Here is a 26965-nt window from a genome sequence, read left to right as displayed (position 1 = left end):
GTCAATATCACATACATTACTCTGATCCTAATATAAGTAGCTAAAGCAGTTGTTTTATGCAAAATGAGAAGCAACAACACACACAACATATTCACAAATTATATTACCAATACTTCCTTAAACATCCTATTCTTTTATTTCTCTGTGATCTCTTCATTTTGAAAATAGCGGGTTATTTTCTCCATATTAGACGCTCTACTATTATCATACATGGACATTAGAATTACAAATGAGGCCTGACTATGCGTTACCGCAGCATGACGGAGAATATTGCAAGAGCGTGGCTAAAGCCATGATTCAAGGATAATATATAATAATATTCCCTGGAACCGTTTCCTATTCAGACGTGGCTTCACCGTGAAGACGAGTAAATAATAAAATTGTGATATGTCGTTTATAAACGCTGCACGATTTATGCCGTTTGAATGATTATTTTCACATTTATGCATTTTAATATTATTATATAAATAAATAACTATCCATTGGCTTTCCTCTTGTGCGTTTTTGTTTACGACGTAGTGCACATTAAGATTGTACTGGTACTGTTTATTTTATTATTAAAACTTCTAATCAAAATAAATTGGAACACGCGCGTGAACTAAAAACATAAACAATAGATAATTATCATAAACGTAATTTAGTGAATTTTATTAGTTGTGTGCCTTTCATCTTATTGCAATTTAATAAATAATAAAATATATACACATAATTTTAACTCTTTAACGAAAAATGGGTGAAAACAAAAATAAAAACAATAATTTAAATGCGCATAATATGAACGGCAAGCCGCGAGATAGCTAACAGACGGCAAATATTAAAGGGAACTTTTCTTACATTTTTAAAGGAAGTTTTCTTTATCCGACGAATAAATCGAAGGTGGGAGGGAGAAGTTACCCGACGGAAGTAGAAATCTGTTGTTTTATTCATGAAAAAATAAAGAAAGGAAAATAAAGAAAGGCAAACAATTGCACGCACTCCAAAACTTGCTTGCTCTTCGAAGCACTTAAACATCATATCATCTATCCCCGTACTAAATCAATTATCTAGTAACAACTTTATTATAAGAACAGTAATTACAAATGTAAATGTATTTAATTTGAGCATTTCTATCCTAATTTAAATGTTTATATTCTACGCAAAGTTTGAGCAAACAATCAATCAAAATCAGCGAACAAAATGCCAGCGCAAACTAAACCAGTGAAGTTCGTGACAAATCCTCACGCACAGTATCCATTAAATAATGCAAATTTGTTGTAATCCCTGCTCTGCGAAACATCTCAAAGCCGCTTCGAGTGAAATATTTAATTTTCATAAAGTTTACATTACACGAACAAGTCGTTTTAGGTAGGAGCGAACGTTGGAACGAATCTCTTTGGATTAATATTCCTATGATTCTTATCTAACGTTTATATTAAGTCATTTTAATAAATATACATATATTTATATTTCCGGGATTCCAAATTTAAAACAAATTCGATCGACAATTGTCTACAAACGGCAGTTCGACGGGAGCCCGACAGCAAATTTGCATATCACCAATATTATATCGTCACGCGAAAAACGTATCCCTTACGCCTGTGTACACATGAATGACGCGTGATGCTGCCGACCTTCCCTGACGTCATCCATCATTCGACGTGGCGCCTGCACCTAGACTCGTGACAGCACCGCGACCGGCGGGGGTGTAGATTAAAGTATAATTCGATTTTGCGCTCTATAAACATCAAATTAATGTTGTTTTTCCCTTGGCGGGATCTTGCACAAGGTGGCACTCCACCGCCCCGCGGGCTAGGGAGGATCCCTGTCAAACGCTGGCGAAGAGTTTGACAGACGAGGGGCGCGGAGTATTTGACATGAAGGGGCTTGTTTGATACGGGGGTGAGCTGACAGCGGGGAGGGGGGCAAATTCTGCCCGGTCATGAATAGGCAATGGGTTCGGTTTATTTATAAAGATTGTTAGTCAAACATGAACAGTGAACTCCAGTACAAATAAACACATCATTGCTACTCGGCACATCCCTACCCGGGGTACCAGCTCCGTCTATTGAATAAATTAAAAGATAACATAGAATGACGAAAATCTGTACTAATATATCATTAAAATACATTTAAAAAAGTTTAGATAGCATTTTTGTACCCTTTACCCCATTTATTATCTATTGTAAGCTTCAACAGGAAATAAGAGACCGCGCGCGAAGACTTTATCAACGACAATTTAATTCAAGCAACCGCAACGAAACCTCGAGCATCTTGTTAGGGGGAATAAAATCCATAAAAGACACGGCAGCGCTACGAAATTCTCGAAGGCAACGTGAAGAACAAAATTTGATTATTCCGCGAGGTTGGCCTATCGCCAGCCTTTGACTATTTATCACGGCCTCTCCTCGCTCGAAGGTTTACAACGATACTAATCATCTATAAAGAAACTAAGCACGAGCTATTACGATGTACTGCGGTGAGAGTTGCTGTGATTCTAACGCGAATGTGAAGGGTCTTTTGGAAATAGCTTTAATAATTTTAGTGAGAAATGATATTGTAAATACACTTTCATTTTATAATAATTATGAAATATATGAATCATCAAATTAATTTATTAGTTCTAAATATAATGAATTCGTACAGGGTGATTAGGTAATACAGCGAGTTTAAGTGTGAAATTAGGTAATTTCTTTAATGGTGTTTAATTGATTCGCAATTAAAAGGTAATTATTGATCTAATTAAATGTGTTTTAAATCATTAAAGTTAGGCTTATTAGTGGTGATTATTATGAGTAGTAATTTTTAGGTATTCAGATTATATGATCCAAAATGGTAATTTTAACAGAACTTTAGATTTTAGCCGAATATTTCGGACTTAACCTAGGTTAGGTTGGCGCCATTGAAAGTCACCAGCTTAATTGGATGCTGTTTGATACAAACTTTACTTATATTATAGCCTAAAGTGAAAGTATTGTGATAAATAAAACTAGTATGAGAGTAGTTTTTTTGAGGGAATTTCATTTTAGGGATCGATGAAAATATAATTTAATGCCAATTTGAGTTCAACGATTCTTAGTAAAATAAAACGTTTTTGATTGAAAAAGGGCACAAAGATAGGGTCACACACGTCATTTTTTTCAAATAATAAAATTGCACATCCAATCAATAATGATTGAAACATGGATGTTCCACGAAGAATAAAATAAAATAAGTTCTAAAATGTTAGCTGTTTCTGATAACAGGTAAATGTAATCATAGCTTTACTTTTTGATGCAATGCGGGTTGGTGGAATACACATGTGGCAGAATTTCTATGAAATTTGTCACATGCAGGTTTCCTCACGATGTTTTCCTTCACCGCTGAGCACGAGATGAATTATAAAGACAAATTAAGCACATGAAACAGCGGTGCTTGCCAAGGTTTGAACTCGCAATCATCAGTTAAGATGCACGCGTTCTAACCACTGGGCCATCTCGACTCTGGTTCAATTAATATCACAATTTTTACAACAAAAGGGTTTTATTTTAGAAATAAATTTAAAACTAAAACTATACCATGGTGTATTGACAATGTAAAGAAAAAAAAATGCTTGCAATACTATAGTATATCTACATATATACTAAGGAGGCTAACATACGGCTTTATTCGTATGTTTTAATATTATCCAAAAAATCATATTAGATATAAATTCGTCATAAAACCGATACAGGGTGGGTGTGTTTAATAAAACAAAAGACAGCATGTTGACGAGATGCCTCCGATCGCGTCTGTCAAATAATGATACCCATTTGTCAAACGCGATCCGGACGCACACCGACAACCGTCTTTGTTATAAGATCAAATATATTACCCAACAGATTATAATATGTATAGCTACATCGCAACGTTTACGATTTTAGAAGTCAATCATTAACAACTTCAATTAGTTTTTATACCTAACAGGATTACTTTCTTCGATTTAGTAAGACTTACCTAATAAATTAAAGAAAAAAATTGTGATCTACGAGAGTTTTTTCGAATAAAGAACGATTATCAATATTCTTTACGACAGAGTCAAATGTAAAATGACTACGATAAAATTCTGAAAACAATAAAATAGTCGCGGCTAGTTTCCAACCGAGCACGCGTTCTTACAATAAGTTAACCGCGATAAGAATATACCTCACAGTAATATGTCAAAAGGGAACATATGTGTGCCCACTAGCGTCGTCCTTATTCTAAACGTATATAAACAAAGAACAAGGAATATGAGTGGGTCGCATCGCGTCGATCCTGTCATTTCTTTTATATTTTTTCATCAATGTCACACGTGACGCCAGGATGTCATTTTCATGCGACGAAAAAAAATATATATTTATTAAGACGCACAGCATACGCTGCGATATTACAATTTTCTACTAGTGAAATATGGAAAGTAATTTTTTACGAGGAAATAACAAGGTGTATACGGCTGCCGGATTAAAAGTCCCGCTTAAGAGAGGGTTGAGCACAATTTATTATAATGAAATTCTGAATCTACGTATAATGAAATAATGTTACGCTTAAGACTTTATACATTAAGTCTCTTTCATAAGAAGACGAATGAATATAATAAAAATTGTATGTTAAATGTTTTTTTTAACAAAAAAATTGTTACGTTATGAGCGACATTTAATGTTTTAAAGCTAATGAAATTATATAATGTCTATTAATTTATAACGACTTAAATTATTAGTTAAATATCCGTTAAATAATTTTAACGTAATTTTAAGTACTTGTATGAAATTAATTAATATATGTAATACTGTAATTACATTTAATGACTATGAATCATTCATATTTTTTAATTTTTTACTCTCATTAAAAATATTCATTTTTGTGTAAATGTTTAATGATATTGAATGTATAGGTACGTATTAATTCATCGATTGTATAATTAACAATTATGCATCCCTATAGCGAGGTATTTGCTCAGCACTAGGGCGATAGTGATGGGATCGAGTGTCGATGGTAGCGCGACGAGCGTGGCAGATGCGCCACCGGTTGTGATTGTCTTCGGCATGATTGATGATCTCCGGCGGCTGGCGGCTAGGGCTGAGAACTCATTTTATTTTAGTAATTTATTTTGCAAATAAAATTTGTTTTCTACTGTTATCATCTATATCAGTAGTAAACAATTTTTTATATTTAAAAATACAAATTAAATTTAACCGACGTAGTAGGTACTATATCTTGAAACTGTTTATGCATACATTTTATTGTATTGTATATTTTTTAAATGAAAATCCCTTGCTTACCGTAACAAGTTGAGTGCAAGATAAAAACTTTTAGTGGCTATTATTATTATAAATGCCACAGTAACGTTGTCTGTATGTATTCGTATTACAATTAAACGATAAGCTCAATTTGATGAAATTTGGAATGAAGAGAAGCATGATCTCCAGGACAACAGGACCCAAACACGCAGACAAAGCCGCAGACAAAAACTATTTAATCATAGTACTACTACCTACATGGGTATAGTTTGTGGAATTGCTTGTAAAAATGTATTATATAAATGATATTGTTTACGTGTTTTCTTGTTTTGTTAACATAATAATATACGAAATCTTATTAATGATAATTGATAAACTCGAATGTTATAAATATATAAGTTTTTACAATTCGTTTTTTTTTCAGAATGTAAGAGTACTAGATCTAAATAGACTTCTAGTAAGTTTTCTCCTTGCATCACCTTTCGAAAGCTGCCAACTGCCAACTGGCAACTGGTATCATAGATAGATACGAAAATAACTTTGTACAGATTAATAATAATAGTAAAAAAAAATTTAAACCTTTAAATATTTACCAAACGATGAAGGTGTTTGTTTACAAAATAAATGTATTTATTTATCAAATATGAAATAGTCTCTAGAAAAAAACAAATTAAGATGTTATTGTATGTTCAAAGTTAGTATTGTATTTCTATAGTATTGACAAAAACAAAGTGATTAGGAAATCAGTAAACAAATAAAATAGGTAAAGTCCGGTCAGTTTGAGATGTATCTCGATTTGCTGATTTTTATTGTTCTTAAACAAATATTTTATTTATTATAATTATTGTTAATTCTACATATTCGAAAACCGAAGTTATGAGGTATGTGTTAATAAATTTTAGTATTTAGTATTCTATTTCTGGCGTATGTGACAACCCTATTCCACTATTCAACTCACGTTTATTCAATATAAGCAAACTCAAGCATAGGCCACAGTAAAAGTACTTTGGCGAAATATTCCACATTCGTCAACTGTTGCCTTAGCAATGATTTCAAAGTATTTCGTAGAGTACATTTATGTGGTACACATATGGCCTCGCGTGTTACAAAATAAAAGTTTCCGAAATAGATTGTATCTTATGAAATAAAATAATTTATACGACACATCATTTTAATATGGTTTAATCATTAATCAACATGTCGTTTGGTTAATTCAAGTAAAATAATTGAATTTGTGTTATCATTTTTGCCTCGAGTAATGAAAGGTCCAGTATAGCGTACAGGTATGACCCTCTTTTTAAATATATTATCGCTGAGCAAACATATCTATTTAGTACAAGTACTTCATTTGATTTAGTACGTTTGTTTAGTTCGTATATTGAGAAAATAAACTGTCTGTCTAGTCGTACAGATAAATAAGGTTTTGTTTTATTTTTTCATCTGCCTTGGTAATAATTTGTACAATTAATAATTAAAAAAATTACGGCATTACAATTTTATGCCTAGATGTTCCTTCTATGTAGGTATCACAATTCATTTAAATACTTCTTCGAATATTGAGTTCGCATATAAAATATATATTTCACTGGCATATTGACTTTTATTTACATCCCTGTTGAATTCGCTAACTTATTACGAATAAGATTTTTTTGAACTATTTTGTTAATAGCTGTATGGTTTTTTAATATCTGTAAATCAAACAAAAAATAATTACTCAATAAATAAGCAGATTAAAAAGAATATATCAATTTATAATAGCTATATAATAGCTCAAGTTTTAAATTTGAAGTAATTTAGTTTAGTAAATTTCTGACTTTGTTATTACAGCGCCATCTGTTAGAAAATAGTCGACTTACAACGTAAATGGCTACGGTACGATTTCCTGTAGTATTTTGTTCTCGCTACGAACGTGGAATATTTCTATTGTATTGAAAGTATGACTTAAATATGGACGAAAATGTAACAGTTTGATGATAATATGATACTTAGCTTGATTTTTTAATAAGCCATTGCTTGTTTTGTATTAAAATATATAGTATCAATATTTATTCGTTAGATACGATTAAGTATTCAATTGTTCGCTTAGTGCGAGTGAGTAAAGGGACTATGTTCCTAAGTATGAAGCAGTTGATACTATATACCGTCAGGTGGCGTTTTCTTCTGTATAAATATAGGTATAATATTATATATTTTATATATAAAATAATTGTAGTTTGTAATGTAGAACATCATACATTATGTTGCTTAAAAAACAAAAAAAATAAGGCTCTTTCAATTTTTATTATAATGCAGTCATGACAGTTGTAAAAATATTAAACAATGTGTTGATATTTAATACACAAAATACCTGTTTCAAGTAGTTAGTAGGTAATTATAATTAAAAATAAATATATTAACTATGTAAGTGGCATAATTAAAACATGCTTAGAGATGAGATATTTATGGTATTTAATTGATATTCTTCTAATTAGAAATAATATAAAGTTTTGGCAACTGTTGTTTTTATTTTAGTCGCTCTTAGTTATTCTTTTAGTAGAGTTTGCTACAATGACATACATAGATGATTTTTATAAAGTATTAAAAATCATAAACTAATAAAAGTTGTGTTCTATATAAAATTTAAGAACGTGAAACTTTGTACAAGTGACATATGTTTAAAATTTATGCATCAGAAAAGTTTTATTCATATGTTTCATAGATATTATCTATATCTTAATGTTAAAGTAAAAGTTTTATTTAGCACATTCGAGAATGTTTCCGAAACATATAAAGATTCCTTTTTTAAATCACGTTATCGAGATTTGTAGTAGCTTATAGTATGTAAGTAAATAGCGCCGTAAATTACCGTTCCATAGCTGCGCATGCATTTCTTCTCCTTACAAAAACGCTTACTGTTTATACTATTGTATTTATATATCATCAACGCATATAAGCACTGTAATAAAAAAAAAAACATTTCTTACATCGCACCAGTATGCCACCATACTGTTATTACACTCGCTCACTCACCCTCCAAACCGGAACACAATATACTAAGTATTGCTGTTTGACGGTAGAATATTTGATGAGGGTGGTACCAGACGACTTTGCATAAAATCCTACCTTAAAGAAACTTTTGATAAAAAATTACAACGAAACACATAATAACTACTAATTTATATTTTTAATATTACCTTTTTCTCATCCCAAGTGAACACTATGTTGACACATATATAACATGATATAATATCATATGTTAGCAAAAATATGTTTATAATGTGTATTGAATGAAATTTACTTGAATTTATTATAATAAGTATGGACAACTTTTTAATAACAAACGATGTAAAAAGTGACATAATAACAACAAGTAATTATCTAATTTCGCTAATTACCGATCACGATTAGTGGGGGTATATATAATGTCCTATTTTCATGTCAAAACAATCAAAAGCTATTTGGCTTTCCAAATTTGTAGTATCGTTAGACAGAGCTACTTAAGTCCCGTTTTTACGTTTGTTTTCACGATGTCCGTATCAACATCAATGACGAATTCAAATCTCTATCCTAACAGTTCCAGTGAGAGCCAGTGGAACCAAGATACCAGTAACGTTAATCCGCCTAGTGAAACGGTAAATATATTTAAAATTCAACTATGCGACTAAATTTTATGTCTCCAAAAAATAATATTCCATTTTTAAAAAAGCGTCTGCATTCAAACCATTCGTTGATTAATATATTTAATGAAATATGTATTTAAAATAAAATAATTATTTTTTCAGCAATATCTGGTGGCCGAGCAACAATACAGAATCACCCCTGTAACCTGCAATGGTTCCAGTGCTACTTACAATACGCCGAAAGTAAACAACGTCAACAACTTAAATTGCATCAATGGACAGATGCAATTCAATCCCCCGCATTACGCTAGCGCCTGTGTTTCGAATACGTCAACGGGACAGGATATCAGATTCCAAAATACGTACAACGGTCTCAACAATCCCGGAATTATCCACGGATCACACAATGTACAATTAGTACCCAGTGTTAGTAACACGTGGGCAACTCCAGTTGGTCCCAGAGACCGTTTAGTGTCAAGACAGACATGGAATTCGCCAAAGCCAATAAGCGGCGGCGTCAAAAAGGCAAAGCGTATCCGAACCGCGTTTACCAGCCAGCAAATGATGGAACTTGAAAATGAATATGTGAGAACTCGGTACTTGGACCGTAGCAGGCGTATAGAGTTATCAGAAATTCTTAAATTGAACGAACGCACCATTAAGATATGGTTCCAGAATCGACGAATGAAGGAGAAGAAAGACAGGACTGAAAATCTTGAAGACACTGAAGCGACAAGCACTACAGAGATCTCACCAGAACATAGTCGGCAAATGATGGTGTATGATCCATATCCTCACAATGGCGTTTATAACCGGAACATATATGTTGAGCAATATCCAGTAGTGTCTACTGGTATGATAGCTCAACAGACTGGTGTGCCGCCTTTAGTGGAGCATGCTGAGAATGCACCGATGAATTCATATTCTACATTTGTAGTTGAGAACAATCTCCAATTATCAGAATTGGACATGCAATATAGACAAATGAATATCGAAATGCACGGCTATTCAATCAATAATAAGAATGAAGAAATTGAATGCAAGGACGAGCCATTAGAAGATTCCTCGCATCAGTCAGAAAATAGCACCAACGACGCGTCTGTTAATGAACCACAAACGCAGAACTGGGATTTATCTTGGATCCGCAGTATAGACATCGATGAGGAGCTGTAATTTTTATAATGTTTTGCATTTTAATTGTTTTGTTAACGTTTTATCGGTGACAAGTATTATGTACTTAAAGGCTGATTTCAAATAGTTCTTTAATAATGATTTTATTGGTATTACTTGATAGTTTTATATAGATATAATTTATTGCAATGCATGAAACTGATGACGATAAATAGTAATAAATGTTTTTAAATTTAATTTAATTTCTTTTTATTTATGTATTGTAAGATTTATTCGTATTTTCATAAATAAAAATATCATCGTTATGATGATAATATATAAGATTTTAGTAGATTTCTAAACAAATCTGTTTTTGTTTTAATGTGTTACGTGTACTTGATTAAAATAATTGATGAAAAAATTAAATCTTTTGAAGGTACTAAAGTTTTTTTTATGTTTAATTACTTTTGTTATTGAAATAAAAAATACATCTCGCAGTCGAGCTATGAAACTATCTTCATGCAAAAAACAAGATGATTTTTCTGTTAGTTTAACAAAATCTTTTCTCATTTATATCATTATAATTAGGTTTATATCTTACAAAAAGTTATAATCTTATAAAGTTATATTCTTTTTTATTTAGAATAATAATACTTAAGAGTCATTTGTGATAGTAATTTCGCCGGCAGTTTTGGCAACACACAGGACGAGCAAAAAAATTTTTCCCCAAAATAAGGGAAATCTAAGTTATTTTATTAGATATGGGACTAAATGGAATGAAATGTTAGTAAGATGTTGTTAGATAGTTTTTATTGATACAAATATAAGATTGAATTCTATAACTATATCTTTGCAAATATAAAAGGAATATTAAAAATATTGTATTTAATCGAAATAAGTAAAAACGGAATTTTTTTAGTAAAACACGTGTAGCTAGCAACACTTAAACTTTTTAATTTAATTTGCAACATCCACAGGCTCACAGTTGCCCGTGCCCTTTTTACATTTTGCAATAAATATTTTTACTAATCCTAGCTGGATTTCATTCTTGTCGTCTCCTTGGGAGACGTGGCCCATACTGACTATTTTCATTTATTTTTCATTTTTAAATATATACACATAATCTATAACAAATAATGTATAGTAAATAGTATATGCGTAATTCTTTTTACTACAATCCAACGGGCCCTGCTTCGCGCTTGATCAGAGAGAATACAGTATCGGTGACTATGATGTCGCGTTTATGTATAGATGTCTTGAGGCTGTGTGATGGCCCTGTCTGAATCACCCGCCGCTCGGCCAATGAATCTGCCGATAGCTTCGTCACCATCGTCCATGTAGTAGACACAGGCGATAGTATGTCAAAAAAACTTATTTGGATACTTAAAATAACATATTGGTCTGTACCTACTTTATAATTTCCAGTAGTGTACATATTATTTATCCATATTTAAATCGAAAGGTGGTCCAGAAAATGTGAATGATGAGAAGTGGTCGTAAAGTAACTCAGTGGTTATTATATTATTTAAATGTTGTTATTATTGTTCATTCAACATATGAAGAAAATACATATTTTTTTACTATGCCAACACTTGTTAAATATATACTATCAAATACCGACTTAACATTTGTTTTACATGTCGCAATAAAAATGAGATGGGTTGGTCATGATATGATGTTTTATAATGTTAAGTGAGTCATACCATAGACAAATGAATACAGACTATGCCAACCGTCAAAGCGACTTACCGACTGGAGGATGTAAGATGTTAAGTCATGATAACATTGGCACATTCACCTTTCAAACTAGAACATAATTATTAAATGTATCAATAAGCCTGCAATCTCGACCACACCGTTTAATCTCCATCGTGTCTTCTCCATCGCACGTGACATTGGCGAAATAATCTGTGCTCTTTTGGCGCAAATAAAAGCCATATATATAAAAAAAATGCATCAATTAAGTTTTGAACATCTATACAAGTATATAATAGCAACATAGGCAAAGATTAGACCAGTACCGATTTCTCCTCTATTTTATATTGTTAGACCGCAATAACGCTAATAATTTAAGGCCTATAGCTATGTTGTAAACGTCCTGACTGTTTTTGAACGAATTTCTTGAAATTGAGACCATCCAACTACGTGGAACAACGTACGTTCTGAGCATAATGGTATAATCGGAGATTAATATAAAGCCAAATATATAACCATAAAGCAGTAAATTTAAATTAATATTATAAGTTTGAAAGTAACTCTGTATGTCTGTCGCTCTTTCACTACCAAACCGTTGAACCGAATTTGATGATATTTGGTATGAAGCAAACTTGAACGCTCAGAAAGGACATACATTTAAGGTTGCCTAAAAGAGATCACTTATAACGATAAGGCCGCCTCTCGTGCCTCTTTCTCAATCGTGTTTAAATTAGTTATTTATTGGTATACAACAACAACAACAACAGCCTGTAAATTTCCACTGCTGGGCTAAAGGCCTCTCCCTTTGAGGATAAGGTTTGGAACATATTCCTTCAGCCTGTTTCAATGCGGGTTGGTGAAATGCACATACAATAAAGAATATTTTGAAATTGATTTGATTTTCTGTGTGTGTTACACAGAAAATCAAATCGAACGACAACCAACACCCTAAAAAAGTGAGGGACACCTGGGTCTACGACTAGTAGGTATGTACCTAACTATAATGACTGTACGGAAATTGTTGATGCAACGCCTAAGTAAATGAACAGGGATTCCCCTCGAGATAAAACCTGTGCTACTGACTTACGTCTTAAAAGGATTTTAGGTTAGTAGAGGTTAGTCATTGTCTAATAAGCCCTTTTGATTAGTTCTTTAAATTACACAACTCAGAATAATTTACTACAACTAATATATAGAATACACTTTTAACTTAAAAATTCTTAATAGTAAGTATAACAATGATTCGAAAATTAATTTTGAATTTGATATACTTATATTTTATCAATACACAAGATTTATAATTATGATTTGAATTTACATAATTTACAATAAATAGTCAATTTGGTTTTACTCTGTTTTCTCCCTCTAAGCTCTAATGTAATTACAAGACTATTTAGTGTCATTTCAACTAATTATTACGTTTCATTATCACAATTCTAGTACAAGACGTTTAGTATTAATTAGTGTATAGTTAGTGACCAAATCGTTGATTCAATATTTGATGAATAATTTGTAATGTATTAATAAATGATTTTTCAAATAATTAGTTAATGATAGCACAATATTCCTATAATCGACGAGCAATTAATTACTGTTTTGAAATGATTGCTATATATACGTTTTAATTATTTTGAATTGCTTAGTTCTATTGTGTTTTGAAATAAGTACTGGTTGTAATTTACACAAATTTTGGTGACATACTATGATATATATGTTTCTTAAAGAGTTTTGAAAGTGAACTAAATATTAATATGAGTTGTGACACTGGTCTAGCTTTGAATAAGGGTGGTGAAATGGTCGCAACTGTAAGTACTTATATCAACTTGGAATAATTTATTAAAAAGTAATGTTATCTTATTGATAGATTATCGGATAGATTAGTCTTTATTGAATAATAAAGACTAGAAACTGAATTTTTTTTAAAGTACTAATGTCAATTTATAATTCAATGACATTTTTATTTTTTTCAGAATATGAACTTTTTCCAAAACTATCGTTTAAAAAAATCAAAGAGATATAGGAGTGCTTTCACTACGGAGCAAATTAATTACTTAGAAAATGAATTTAAAAAGTTTCCATATATTGGAAACACAAATCGAAAAGAAGTAGCTAATATTTTAGATATTTCGGAAAGAGCCGTCAAAATATGGTTTCAGAATCGACGTATGAAAGAGAAGAGAGAAGTCAATGGTAATAAGGAGTCGCATTCAGAAAACAAAAACAACATTTATAATTTTTCCAGGGACCTGTTAAATAATACTAATATGCAAACGAATAATGATTTCGGCTTTAAGGAAACATTGCTATCAAATCAAAGGGATAAATCAAAAGAATCAACAATTAAAAACCTAAAGGTCCATTATAATTTAAATGAAAAACATGTTCTAACTAATCAAATAAAGATTAAAAATAACAAAATGTCTAATAATAAACATAACAGAACAAAAGACAATAGACATTCAGATATATTGAAGTCTGTTACACCACCAAGAATTAAGTGTGAGACCACAACATTGCTAGCAGAACCTCAAAAGATTATTAAAACTGCACATTTAAACGATGGATTTACAAAACAAGAAAGAAATGCTATTCCTTGTCACAATAAAAAAGAAAGTGAAGTTGCCCAAGATCTAACAACGAGTAATAGGAATATGAAAGATCATCAGCAATTTGATTTAGTTAATTCAAACATTGATCAAAGATTTACGCCATTTTATACCCAGGGATATTATGCACCAACGCAATTAACAGCTACGACATTTAATCCTGGTAATATCATTTGGAAGCCCGTCAACGTGATGCCGATGCCTATGCCAGGTTTAGCGGCATGTTCACCATTTTCTGTTACACATAATTCCTCAAACAATCAAGATGGAACTTGCAATTGTCATGGTCCTCCGCATTGGCTCAACACGCGACCACAGTGTGTCGCCAGCACGCAGCCGCAATATATTTTTGCGTTTCCGTTTAGCAATTCAGCTAATAAAATTTAATCCATGACATAAAGTATTTAATGAAATATTGAGGGCAATAAATGAATATTTTCAATTAGTTTTATTCATATGTGTTTATTTATTTCATTGGATCCTTTCACCTTTTTTAAATTAATATAAAACTATTCTGTATGTCAAAATGTTAATATAAAATCTAGTTGAGCACAGTTTTCGAAGAAACACGGAGACACAAATAACAATAATTAACAAAAGAACATAAAATGTTGTAGAAAATAGAATAGCAACTGTAGATAATATATAGAAATTTTATTATTAACAATATTTCAGAAGATGTCTTAAAAGTAACTTAAAATTTATAATTATTATAAATTACAATAAACTTTAAACTTAAAAAGAAGAACAAACATATGTATATGATAATTAAATTAATTTTAATTATAAAAGTACATCACTGAGTAGTGTAAAAATAATATACCTTAAAACTAATAAATTTATGATTTTATTTCTATAAATAACATAACTGTTATAATTATTATATAATTCTGAGTAATATATTAACAGACTTAAAAATTATATTATAATCTATGGTCTTTGAGTAAAAATATAATATTTAAAAATAATTTAAATCGAAACCATTAGTTACCCAATTATACATGCTGTTATCATTTCGATGATGAGCTTGATCATCTAAATTCGTGTATTCAGTATTCGTGGCTGGATAATATTGTGTGGGATAGACACTTGAATCATTTCGAAAATACTCACCAGTTTGGAAAGCTGTGTTGTAATTTGTATACGACACTGCATCATAATTCTGATAATAACCCGCGTAAAGCGCTTCAGTGGTAATATTTCCTTCGTATGGGTTGAAATAGCATTCTCTTTCTGTAGCGGTTGTTGGAATAGTTCCTTTTTGGTTATTGTTATTGGGGACGTATTGGCCAGTATTGTTCGGTATTATTACGTTATCGGGTGGGGGCGATACAGGTTCGATGGCAAAGCATTCGCTCGAAGAGTCACAGCTCGATTCAGATGATTCTTTCTTCTCCTTCATTCGTCTGTTTTGAAACCAAACTTTTATACATTTCTCTCCGATCATTAAGCATTGCGAGAGCTCCTTGCGACGTTCTGCGTCTATGTATTTTGAACGACAGAATGTTTTTTCTAAAACCCTTAATTGTTCTGTTGTGTACGCCGTCCGATTGCGTTTATTTTTCTTCTTTATTGTTTTAGTAACACTCGATTCTGAAAAAACAAATGAACTTGATCAGTAATAAAATTTTGTCTCATTCAAATCTTAACCAAAACTAGCTCATTAGTTAATCTGTTATGATATATTTAGTGATAGATAACATCTTGTTTTTTTATTAAATATTTTTCTAAATTTATTTTTCGAAAATAGTTATTTACACGTACATTTTAAAAACAAAGGTCTAATTGTATTTTTATGGCTGTTAATAAAATGTTGTTAATGCTATAAATCATCTTAGCATACATCGTGTATGCACGAACGTAACTTAATAATAATGAACGCCGATAATAATTATTTAAGGAGGAAGTGCGGAGCACCTTCGTATACATAATAATACATTTGTGTATATTGTTAAAACAAAACTTTATGAAAAATAAAAAACAAAAACTGTCTTTCGTTTGGCTATATAATGGCAAATAGCATCGTCATAATACATGTAATGAAATTCCATTAAAAATCCAAAATGAGAACACTCACCTTTGCTATATTTCGGTTCTGGCCACTTATTTGCAAACGGTTGATTTTCCCATTGTTGAACCTAGAATTGAAAAAAAAGAATGTTATTTTCTTGATCAAATTATTAGCATAATTTTGGTATAAAATAATTGTCATAATAAAATTGTAGCACATGTGGCAATAATGCAAGATACGTTTCACTCAAATGTTACACAGAAGTGCACTCACATTCGATTCTGAAATACCAATCAACCAAAGAAATATCAATTTAAATTTAGCTTTTAATTAAACACTTATTAAGTATATATTTAGAAATACCTCATTCGTGTCACATAAGGGAGTTAACGCGGTCATAAGAACGTTTTGAAACATTATACGGTTATATATAATTAAAATTAATTAAATGTGTCCAAATTAAGCTTCAAGACTTCGCAAGCTCCAAACGATATTCTGATTTTTAGCGATCGTTCCTATGAACTAAAAAAAAAACAAACTACCCTCAAATGCAATAATATTTTCTTATTTTAAATGTTATAAAAGAATATGTTACAATGCATACTCATATGCAATGGTAAGTGTATATGCAAATATCTGCTTTATTGTAAGCGAGTTTAAGCTTAAATTATGCTATATTTTTAAGAAATGTAAAATAATCAATTTTTATTTATGCTGATCTTTGAATTTACTGCATAATTGGTAACAAATATTCTTAAATAAAATATAAATATTTTAGGAACACTGTTTTATAAAATCAAATTAATGTTTTCGCTTTTTTTGAATCAGTTAGATGTATAATAAAGTGAAGGGATTAATAACTGTTAGAGGTACTGTAAACAAAACAATTACCATTTCTCACCTTTACCTATCCCAATTTACTAATGAGGGATGGCTTAAATAATAATAATAGGTAGCATCTTTGGAGAGGGTAATGTTTTAATGACTATATAAGGGTTTCAATTATGCACAGTAGCATTCACTTTATATTGGTAACTCTTACTGTCTCAAAATGTTTACTATAAAGGAAAGTGGTAATTTGAATAGTGCAAATTTTACAAGTGATTTTACAATGTATTGTGGAATTACAGAGGTTGATAGGGTTACGCCATATCAATCAACAGCGGAGTCCATCGTAAGTGTCTAATTTATATTTTCATTTGTGTTATCAAGATGTATAGTAGTAAAAAAAGTATTATATTATTCTTTTTCTTCCATTACAATACGAACCAAAGACATACAAATATTATAATAATGTGATACATTAAAGTATTTCGTATAAAATAATGAAATTATCTGTTTCAGAATTACTATTCACCGGAAAAAAGTTATAATCATAGAACATATGATCAAAATAATCGTAATAGATTTTGTCACCGACATTCATATTATAAAAGTAAGTACCTATATTAACTAGTTTGGGAAAATTTAATAGTATTTCGACTTTTTACTAAAAATTAATTTATTTGCAGTAAAAACACGTGATACATCAACAACTATTACGAAAAGGAAGCGAAAACGAACAATGTTTACAACGGAACAGATTATTGCTCTCGAAGAAGTGTTTAACAAGAGACCGTATATTAACCGAGAAGAAAGAATGGCTATGATGGAAAAATTGCAAATAAGCGAGAAATCGATCAAAGTGTGGTTCCAGAATAGACGCCGGTTGACGGATAAAAGGAGTAAAGATTATAGATCTGATTCGCTATCATCAGAAGATATGTCAGATACATTTCTAGATAGACTAACAACAATTGAATCTAGTATAAACCAAAGAACCGACAAATATGGACTTGTGCGATTAGACAATGGTACCATGAATGAATTAGTTAACGTAATCAATGAATATTTGTCCCAAGATATTGAACATACACAGCCAATTGTAAATGAAACTAAAGTCATATATGAACCAATATCGCCAGTAAGCTTATCCGAAAATTCAGAAGATATTTATGTAACTCCCCAACTCGAATCATTATCGTCAGACCAAGTAACAGATTTAGAATCATTACTATTCTTTTAACATATATGTTCATAAAATTATGCAATATTAAAGTTCCCAGTTATTTAAAAAATATAGTTTTATTTAATTAATCTCTGAATCGTTCTCAAGTAATTAGTTAATTAATGTGATCTGATTTCTAATCACATTCAATATCCGAGGTATAATCATGAATAATCATAGATATTTAAAAATATAATCATAAATATTTATTATTGTTTTTAAGTATTATAGGAATGTGATTTTGGATATTTATATATTCGTAATAATTATTATTAATTTAATCCTTAAAAAGTATTGTAAGAAACATTACTTAACATAACATTCGTGTTGTGACAAGTGAACTTGATTAGACTTTATTTAATATGAGCAGACATAAAAATAATGGAGACACGATATCTTTTTTCATTTAATTTGGAAAATAAAATAAAATATACATACAATGAGAACATTTTTATACACTTTTTAAGTCACATTACACATTTCTTATATAATAAACACATTTGATTAATGCAGTGAACAACTGATTACAATTTTTAAATTTATTTAGGAAATAACTTATAAAGTAATGTAGGAAGAGTATTTATTAGCGGTAGATGAATTGTGTTGACTAGTGCCTTCGGAATTCGATAAATATTGAAAGTAAGAATCTTGAGGTAATTGTAAGTTTGTCCTATTCTGAGAAGTGATATCTTCATACGTAGGAGTATTTATTGTAGGCACAGTTGAACTAAATCCATAAGTTTCCGTAGCAGGAGTATGCATTACAACTCCGGTCGAAAGTGAATTATAATACGTGGATCCTGATGGGTAACGTCCCATATCATCGGTAAGTTTAAAATTAACTCCGTTTGGAACGTAGTTATCCGATTGCATCGCTGACAATGTCTGTGCACTTGTTTGTAATGATTCATCGTTGCTGTATCGATAAACTTCGGCCATAGGTGAGTAAGCATTCCTGGTGGCTCCGGTCGCATAGTACGATGAATAAGATAGATTAGGCGTATAAGCTGGTAATTCAATATTGTTCTGAGGCCCTTTTATAACAGACTTCATCGGGCTTACTGATGAATATTCAGGCGGACGTGAGAGAGATTCGTTTGAAGAAAGATACATTTTATGGTGACTGGCATGGCCTTCCATAAGTATCCGTCCATGGCGATCATGACCTCCACAGTTTCTTCCGTGACTCATTTTATGGTCTTGACTGGGCGATAGTTCCTTGGAGCTGGTTGATGGGCTACTATCGTCTACCGATGAGCTCGGTTTATTATGTTTATTATCTTTCTTATATTTCATACGTCTATTTTGAAACCATATCTTGATTTGCCTTTCTGATAACTGTAAGTAGTTAGCAAGTTCAATGCGTCTCGGCCGACATAGGTACCGATTTTGATGGAATTCGTTTTCTAATTGAACTAATTGTGAACTCGTATAAGCGGTCCGCGCCCTTTTTGTAAATCCTTTTGGATATGAAGATGAATCTGTTGACATATCTGCAAAGAACGCCATATAATATTTTATTGATACATTAAGTACATAAAAAAATCAAAACTTAAATACTATAATAAAATAAAACAAATGAAATATTACCGTTTGACACAGATGACGCTGCACTGATGATTTGGTTGTTGACAATAGATGATTTATTACACCACGTAGAACTCTGAAACATCACCACACAAACTAAAGTAAACTTAAATAATAGTGAAACGTCCTCTATTAACTGTGTTTAGTAATGCAATAAGGTAAATTCAGGCTATTTCTTAATTGCCACTATCAATGACAAAATTAAATTGTCATTATAGATCTGGTTATTTTGTGGTAAATCATATCAATCGAGGTATGCTCTAATGATGTATTGCTGAGTCGTATTTTGAAGAGCATAAGGTCTATAATAGATTTTACCTGGCTACAAAAACTTGATTCGTTCCTATTATGTTCCATTTCAGGATTTTTTACGACGTCGTTGTCTAAATCACTTCTTTGAAGACATCGGGCGGTTTCGTCTCTTTGGTAAATATCCTGACCTCCAATTTCTGATTCATTTGTGGTAAATATGTTGTCATTTTTGCTTATACATTGATCTGACAAAGCATCTTCATTACCTGATGCATAGTTATTGTTAGAGCTGTTACTAACATTGTCATAGTGCTGTATTTGGTATTCGTATCTAGGTTCCAATTCTTCTTGAATAGTGCTCGCGTGGTATGACTGTTGAAGTCCAAGAATGTCATGAATACTAAATCCAGTTGAATCTCTCGAGTTAAAATCTTGCACAAATGAACTTGTTATTGATGAAATTACTTCTGACTTACAATCTGGAAATGTATTATCTTGGGTTATGTAATTAACTCCTTCGGAAAGTATGTCTTCTACTCCATGGGAAGTGAGAGAATTAACTTTGTATACATTCTTCTTAGATTCTGAGTTGTTGCAAATATAACGTGGAGCCACCTCAGTTGAAAACTCGGATGAAATCGTATCACTAGAATCTTCATCCGATTGCAGGCTCGGAGGTGGGGATGGAGATGTCGTAGACATATTTAATAAGCAATACCCAAACTTTGGTACACCTCTTTTTGTTTAATAGCACACGTATATCGCTACTGATACACAATCAAGAAGCACTAAGGCGACCGCACCGTTAAAGATTTGTTTACTAAATGCTTTTTTGTTCACCTGAATGTCGTTAATTTGGTAATGACTTTGTTCGTTTGTGTGCCACATTTTGACTTGCCTGATTTGTTTGTGTGCTTACGATAAGACGGACATACCGGGTCTCTGATAGGAAATGAACACAAGATAATAGGTTAAAATATATTTCGGTAGCTAAAATACTTGTTTCTTTATACAAAACTACTTACTTAAGATTCCCTCTTACGATAATGGAAAATATATCTCTTAAAACTAATTCGTCAACCGATATCTTAAGGTAAAATGTAAACGATAATGTTAGCGTTCGATAGGATAAGTTAAATTCTAAAATAAGCTCTATTTGAATAATATAAGGCATATATTCGTTAAATATGTGATTGAAAGAAATTGTGTTTTAATATCCAAAACGCTGTCCTTATATTATTAACATAAAACTTTATTTACTTAATAATAGCTATCTTTTTTTACTCTGAGGATTATAAATAGCTTTTATCTGGATATATCTTTTACATATGAAGATAAACATTTGTACATAATTAGCATTTTGTTTACTCAGAGCTATTTTCAATGTAATATATATCTTACGGGTTTTTTTACACATGTTGTAACAACTAAGAAATTTTTGTTCTAAATCGCAGAAGCTAGAGTGTTAATTACTACGAATTTTATGATATGGTATAGGTATGTCTTTATACTTTTAATACAGCGACAATAATTGATTGATATATATTTGAAATACTATAAATATAATTTTCACAGCTGTAACTAGGAGAAGATACATACCAACATCGAACCTCGGATATGTATTCAACCATTTATTATATTGGTATCACCAATCAATCCAATCTTCGATTACATTATTTTATTTTATTTTAGCAGCGAAACAAACAAATCAGACATAATAAATTCAATAGGAAAATATTAATAAATTTTCCAAATTAATTAGATTCAAACAATGGTCGCGAAAGATGTGTCATTTAAAATAAATAAATATTTCGCAACGTAATAAAATAATGAGGCCAAAATACAATATTGATATCATCAAACGTTATATTAAGAGGAAAAAGAAAACAAAAACAATTATTATTTTTGATGAGAAAATATCAAAATAATAATTGTTTTTTTTGTTATTTCTAACGATAATGTGACGCCATGACCACAACTTACGCAAGTCGAAGGCAATATAGAACTCTTGCCTAAATAACTGCAACTGATACCAAAGTCGTTAAGATAAAAATATAAATTCTGATTATTTAGTTTTTGTGACAACATTTTATTTTGGGTATGTTTAAAATATATTATAATATTTCTACTTTGTATAACAAATAAATATCAGCTTTGACGCATTTACCGTATATTTCTAAAAAAAAATACTCGATTTTTTTATAAATAAAAGTCCCTTACTTAAATAAAGAATAAAAAAAAATACACAGTACAAAAGGCTTAATACATGACCAGCAACCTCTGTGGGCCGTGTGGGCCACCAGGTGCCGTGTGGTTGTGGTGCCGTGTGTGGTGTGCACCAACGCCCATAGACAATGACGCTAAGAAAGTAGAAACCAAGGGCTAATGCTATGTTCCAAGTACCTGTAGTAACACTGACTCACTTACCCTTCAAACCGGAGCACAACAACACGGAGTACTTTTGTTTTGGCGGTAGAATATCTGATAAGTAGGAGGTGAACTTGCAATTAATGACTCAATTTTAGGTCTAGTCATTTATTAACCTTCAAGAAAACTATGTGTGTGTATTTGAAATGAATGTTCATTGGAGCTGAACAAATGTCAGTTACTTTTACATAGATTATATATAGACAGGTTAATTAATAACTGGCACTTAACAACTATAATTTATAATAGCTTCCATTGCAAAATCCAAATAGTAAGACAAATAGCCAAATCAACATCTGTTGTTAAAATGCATGATAGCTTTGAGGATAGAGTAGGTAGTTTATATAAATTTTAGGCAAACATGCGTATTACAACAACAGCCTGTAAATTCCCACTGCTGGGCTAAAGGCCTTCTCTCCCTTTTTGATATTCCACCACGCTGTTCCAATGCATGTTGGTGGAATACACATGTGGCAGAATTTTTATGAAATTTGTCACATGCAGGTTTCCTCACGATGTTTTCCTTCACCGCTGAGCACGAGATGAATTATAAAGACAAATTAAGCACATGAATCAGCGGTGCTTGCCTGGGTTTGAACCCGCAATCATCGCTTAAGATGCTCGCGTTCTTAACATGCGTATTACCTGTGAGAAAAAAATATAAATAATAAAACAATTACAGGCTTCATTTTATTCACTTAAAGAAAAAATAAACTTTAAGTTCCTAGTTATTTGATGATCTTAAAATGTAAATGTCATGTAGTTTTTATCTAACGGAGACTTCAAAAAAATCAAAATCAAAATAAACTTTATTCAAGTGGGCTTTTACAAGCACTTTTGAATCGTCAATTAACAATTAAGTAGTTAATACAATTATTTAAATTAATATATCTTGCGTGGAAGTCAAAAGGTATTAATTCCACGCTTTTTATCATCTACAAAATCTTGTATCGAATAATACGCCTTTTTTACCAATGTATTTTACATAAAAGATTTCAATTTACGAAACGGAAAAGTTAAAAATGTTTAGACTTAGCCGTATGGCTTTCTTCATCCCTGTTATATGCAAAATATATGTATATGAAAGGATCTACATGAAAATTATATGAAGGATAGTGATCTATTGGAGAACTATATAAAATCGTGGATTTACATACATACTTATTGATGATATATGATATATGATTGATACTACAAGAAAAAATGACACCTTAGTCCTCACGGTTCTTGATGCATTGGTCATGTAAGGAATTATTAAAATTGTATACGGCGCTAACGTCTATGGACCTGATCATATAGCCTCAGGTAACTCTAATACAAGGTATACTGACGCAATGTAAAATTTCGTTCTTTAACTACCATTCATAATTTAGAGGATTTTTAGTTTGCGTATCTAGATCTGAACTGGTATCGTTCATCCGGTTCCCGAATCTTTTGTTATCGTTTGATAAATGATTCTGATACGTGTGATTTTGTACGTCACGCGGCTTATTTTAAAAGGCATTCTGTTCTACGTTTGCATAAAAAATTATATTATCAGAAAAAATAATGATTTTGTGGCGTTAAAAATGCTTAGTCCGTACCAAAATCTAAATAATTTGAGGAAATTTATACTTTGTTAATAGCTAAAGGCAAATAAAGTTATAAAGTTAAATATAGTTGGTTTCGAAAAATAATAATAGTGAATTTGGGGATCTCGTAAATTTTTATTTAAATTTTGATAACTGATAAACTATGTTCATTAAAGTATCACCATGCTATGACGATAGTGACAGCTGATGACCAAAATAATATAATTTGAATATACTTCTATCGTTACGGACTTCAACCGTTACTCAATAAATTTTACTGCCTTCGGACAAAAGCGAACTATTTTGCCGAAGACCCCAAGCTCATAACGTCAAAATGATGATATATTACGATTTGCTCAAAGGGGACCCTTTTTTTGTTCTCATAGTAATGGTTTTACGTTAATCGGTGCTCCCGCGACGGAGATATGGGGCCGTCGGTGTGTGGAAGCGAGAAAGTAGATGAAAGTGCATTCGTTCCCGCCAACGGAGAAAAGTGATTCAGACATTGAGCCCGAGATGGTTTACTCACTGTCAACAGTTTGTGCTGTGCCGTCTGCTGGTACTGTGGATTTTTATATGGAATATGGATAAAATAAGTGCATCACTTCAGTAGCGAAAGCAAGTTATAAAACTGAACTTTGTCTGGATATTTGAAACACAAGTAACGTTACGCTGTGAATCACCAAAGCAGTGTAGGAGTGTAATTTGTAAGTATGTTGAGGTCAAACGATAAATTAAATCAATTATTAGGAGGAACAAAGATATTAGTGGCGTGCCTTCAGAATAGTGTCATCTCACGTTTTCAGTTGAAATAATGAATATTGCTTTAAAGTTTGCTGAAAATTTCGAAGGCTTTCACGACAATTTAGTGCGGTGATTTTCATGAAGATGGCGTTAGCATTAGCTTTGGAATGTTTTGTTATATTTTAATATAAATGCAAATTTATTTTACAAGTATTTAATATTGAATTGTTTTAACGTTAATTAAATCAGTAGTAAAATGATTATACTTGTTAAATTACATTATATTTAAAAAGCGCCATCTATGATAAAATGTGTGTGCTTTGTGATGTTAACAAGTGAAAAAATCCTAGTAAAAGCAGTGTTTGACTTGTGATAAAAGGAAGATGTCGTCTGTTTCTCATATATGATATGATTTCTATATTATTAAGCATTTCTTTAATCGATATTATAACTTCATTAAACATAGTGTCCGATAGAACTACCGTTACTAGTCGTTACTAGTAATAAGAAGTTATTCCGGTTTTCGTTATGGTAATGATATATATTTTTTATTTGTTCAATATAATTATAACCATCACCGCGGTACAAAATAAGGTACGATTTAAATTGATTCAATATAAATATAATATGTTTTAATGTATGCAATTACATCAATTCAAGTAATATCACATCCACTGCACCACCGCACATGCGCAACTAGCATAAAACTTACCGTACCTCTATTGTTTTAATATATAATTAACTATCTCAACACTCGTCGCTCACTTAGAATCCAGTTTGTAACGAAATTGCTTCAAAAATTTGTTTACAACCCTGTAACTCTTTGAAGGGTACCCTCAAAGAGTAAAAAAATAATATGTTCTTCTTGGAGGTTCAAGCTCGCTTGCAAGTGACAAATAGATCGACGGATAGACAGACAAAGTTATTTTCCCATTTATAATATTAGAATCATTTAAACTGTATATTTATAGATATTTCTTTATTTATACTTTTAAAGTGTATTGTACTCTTCCATTAACAGTACCGATGGTATTGTATTTGTAGTGTACCGAAATGGTACCGGTGTGAAAAACGTCGTACCCAATCAAATCTTCTTTTCAACCGACTTCAAAAAGGAGGAGGTTATCAATTCGTCTGTATTTTTTTTTTCTTTTTTTTTTTATGTTTGTTACCTCATAACTTTTTACTGGGTGGACCGATTTTGATAATTTTTTTTTTGTTTCAAAGGTAGTGCTTCCCGTGGGGTCCCATTTTTTTTTATTTTTTTCCGATGATGGTATCCGTATGAAAACGACATAAGTCTTAAATTTGCATTATGTATATGCGTGACAAATAGGTGAATAACTCAAAATCACGTTAACCAATTTTGATGATTCTTTTTTAATTATAAAGGATATACTTTAAGGGTAGTTTGGTGAAAGTTTGGTAAGGTTCTGAGCACAGGATCCATGACAAATTAAGGGAACGGGAGGGAACGGAACAATTCTGAGGAGCACGTTAGCAATACTCGGTCGAATCTTTTATTTATGGGCTACTTGGATATTTGAATCACCTTCCGGAACGTGGTTATGTTCATGTAATTGTCATAATCGAATATTATAATCAACTAGCGACCCGCCCCGACTTCTCACGGGTGCAATACTGATACTAAATATACTAAAGAATTTGTTTATTTACGACATCACAAACTTCTAAAATTGTCAGTGTTTCTTTACTATATTGTTCATTTATTATATACACAAACCTTCCCCTTGAATTACACTATCTATTAAAAAAAACCGCATCAAAATCCGTTGCGTAGTTTTAAAGATATAGGGACAGAGAAAGCGACTTTGTTTTATACTATGTATTGACGGAACTCCTAAACGGCTTACAGTTAGGGTGCGATTTGGGGCAGAATTTCTTACTGTCTTTAATCAAATTTTGTGTATATGATGTGATGTCATATGATGTACGACATAGCATACGAATAGCTCTTTTGCAAAGCTTTTTTACTGAGGTCGATTACAGCTCATTCGAGGGTGGTACCTTGTAGTTTATGCCGCATGACGTATTAAAGCCGCATTTTCGAAAGTCTATTTTTGCTTTATTCGAAAGTTTCTT

The 26965-nt window shown here is 31.4% G+C and overlaps 5 protein-coding genes across 5 annotated transcripts; 3 read left to right on the top strand and 2 right to left on the bottom strand.

Annotated features, from left to right (window-relative positions):
• The first annotated feature begins 8719 nt into the window (after positions 1 to 8719).
• On the top strand, positions 8720 to 9985 carry LOC124535415 (homeobox protein Hox-D4a-like). The gene is made up of 2 exons (XM_047111626.1): positions 8720 to 8824; positions 8975 to 9985. The coding sequence occupies exons 1-2, from the start codon at positions 8720 to 8722 to the stop codon at positions 9983 to 9985; spliced, it is 1116 nt and encodes a 371-aa protein (XP_046967582.1).
• A 3383-nt stretch (positions 9986 to 13368) lies between these two features.
• Positions 13369 to 14610, top strand: LOC124535414 (homeobox protein 10-like). Its single transcript, XM_047111625.1, has 2 exons — positions 13369 to 13422; positions 13588 to 14610. The coding sequence occupies exons 1-2, from the start codon at positions 13369 to 13371 to the stop codon at positions 14608 to 14610; spliced, it is 1077 nt and encodes a 358-aa protein (XP_046967581.1).
• A 571-nt stretch (positions 14611 to 15181) lies between these two features.
• Positions 15182 to 16651, bottom strand: LOC124535413 (homeobox protein Hox-B3a-like). Its single transcript, XM_047111624.1, has 3 exons — positions 16598 to 16651; positions 16301 to 16361; positions 15182 to 15816 (listed from the first exon to the last, which is right to left on the bottom strand). Exons 1-3 carry the CDS (start codon positions 16649 to 16651, stop codon positions 15182 to 15184), a joined length of 750 nt encoding a protein of 249 aa, XP_046967580.1.
• A 1147-nt stretch (positions 16652 to 17798) lies between these two features.
• LOC124535412 (protein zerknuellt 2-like) lies at positions 17799 to 18299 on the top strand. The gene has a single exon (XM_047111623.1). The coding sequence runs from the start codon at positions 17799 to 17801 to the stop codon at positions 18297 to 18299; it is 501 nt and encodes a 166-aa protein (XP_046967579.1).
• Positions 18300 to 18836: 537 nt separating this feature from the next.
• Positions 18837 to 20822, bottom strand: LOC124535224 (homeobox protein engrailed-like SMOX-2). Its single transcript, XM_047111351.1, has 3 exons — positions 20187 to 20822; positions 19872 to 19944; positions 18837 to 19774 (listed from the first exon to the last, which is right to left on the bottom strand). The coding sequence occupies exons 1-3, from the start codon at positions 20820 to 20822 to the stop codon at positions 18837 to 18839; spliced, it is 1647 nt and encodes a 548-aa protein (XP_046967307.1).
• Positions 20823 to 26965: the final 6143 nt, after the last annotated feature.

This window comes from Vanessa cardui, chromosome 14 (assembly GCF_905220365.1).
Source record: "Vanessa cardui chromosome 14, ilVanCard2.1, whole genome shotgun sequence".
In the NCBI taxonomy this organism is placed as follows: domain Eukaryota; kingdom Metazoa; phylum Arthropoda; class Insecta; order Lepidoptera; family Nymphalidae; genus Vanessa; species Vanessa cardui.
The sequence above is the reverse complement of the archived record's forward strand: the minus strand, read 5'-3'. Positions and strand labels throughout refer to the sequence as shown.

What these genes read in the sequence shown, in the direction of transcription:
- LOC124535415 (XM_047111626.1), top strand. Translation starts at nt 8,720, where the DNA reads ATGTCCGTATCAACATCAATGACGAATTCAAATCTCTATCCTAACAGT. An exon ending in TTAATCCGCCTAGTGAAACG is followed by an intron (nt 8,825 to 8,974) that starts GTAAATATATTT and finishes TTATTTTTTCAG; the next exon opens with CAATATCTGGTGGCCGAGCA.
- LOC124535414 (XM_047111625.1), top strand. Translation starts at nt 13,369, where the DNA reads ATGAGTTGTGACACTGGTCTAGCTTTGAATAAGGGTGGTGAAATGGTC. An exon ending in GTGGTGAAATGGTCGCAACT is followed by an intron (nt 13,423 to 13,587) that starts GTAAGTACTTAT and finishes TATTTTTTTCAG; the next exon opens with AATATGAACTTTTTCCAAAA.
- LOC124535413 (XM_047111624.1), bottom strand. Translation starts at nt 16,651, where the DNA reads ATGTTTCAAAACGTTCTTATGACCGCGTTAACTCCCTTATGTGACACG. An exon ending in CCTTATGTGACACGAATGAG is followed by an intron (nt 16,362 to 16,597) that starts GTATTTCTAAAT and finishes TTTCAATTCTAG; the next exon opens with GTTCAACAATGGGAAAATCA. An exon ending in AGAACCGAAATATAGCAAAG is followed by an intron (nt 15,817 to 16,300) that starts GTGAGTGTTCTC and finishes TTGTTTTTTCAG; the next exon opens with AATCGAGTGTTACTAAAACA.
- LOC124535412 (XM_047111623.1), top strand. Translation starts at nt 17,799, where the DNA reads ATGTTTACAACGGAACAGATTATTGCTCTCGAAGAAGTGTTTAACAAG.
- LOC124535224 (XM_047111351.1), bottom strand. Translation starts at nt 20,822, where the DNA reads ATGTCTACGACATCTCCATCCCCACCTCCGAGCCTGCAATCGGATGAA. An exon ending in AATCAAGTTTTTGTAGCCAG is followed by an intron (nt 19,945 to 20,186) that starts GTAAAATCTATT and finishes GTGATGTTTCAG; the next exon opens with AGTTCTACGTGGTGTAATAA. An exon ending in AGCGTCATCTGTGTCAAACG is followed by an intron (nt 19,775 to 19,871) that starts GTAATATTTCAT and finishes CGTTCTTTGCAG; the next exon opens with ATATGTCAACAGATTCATCT.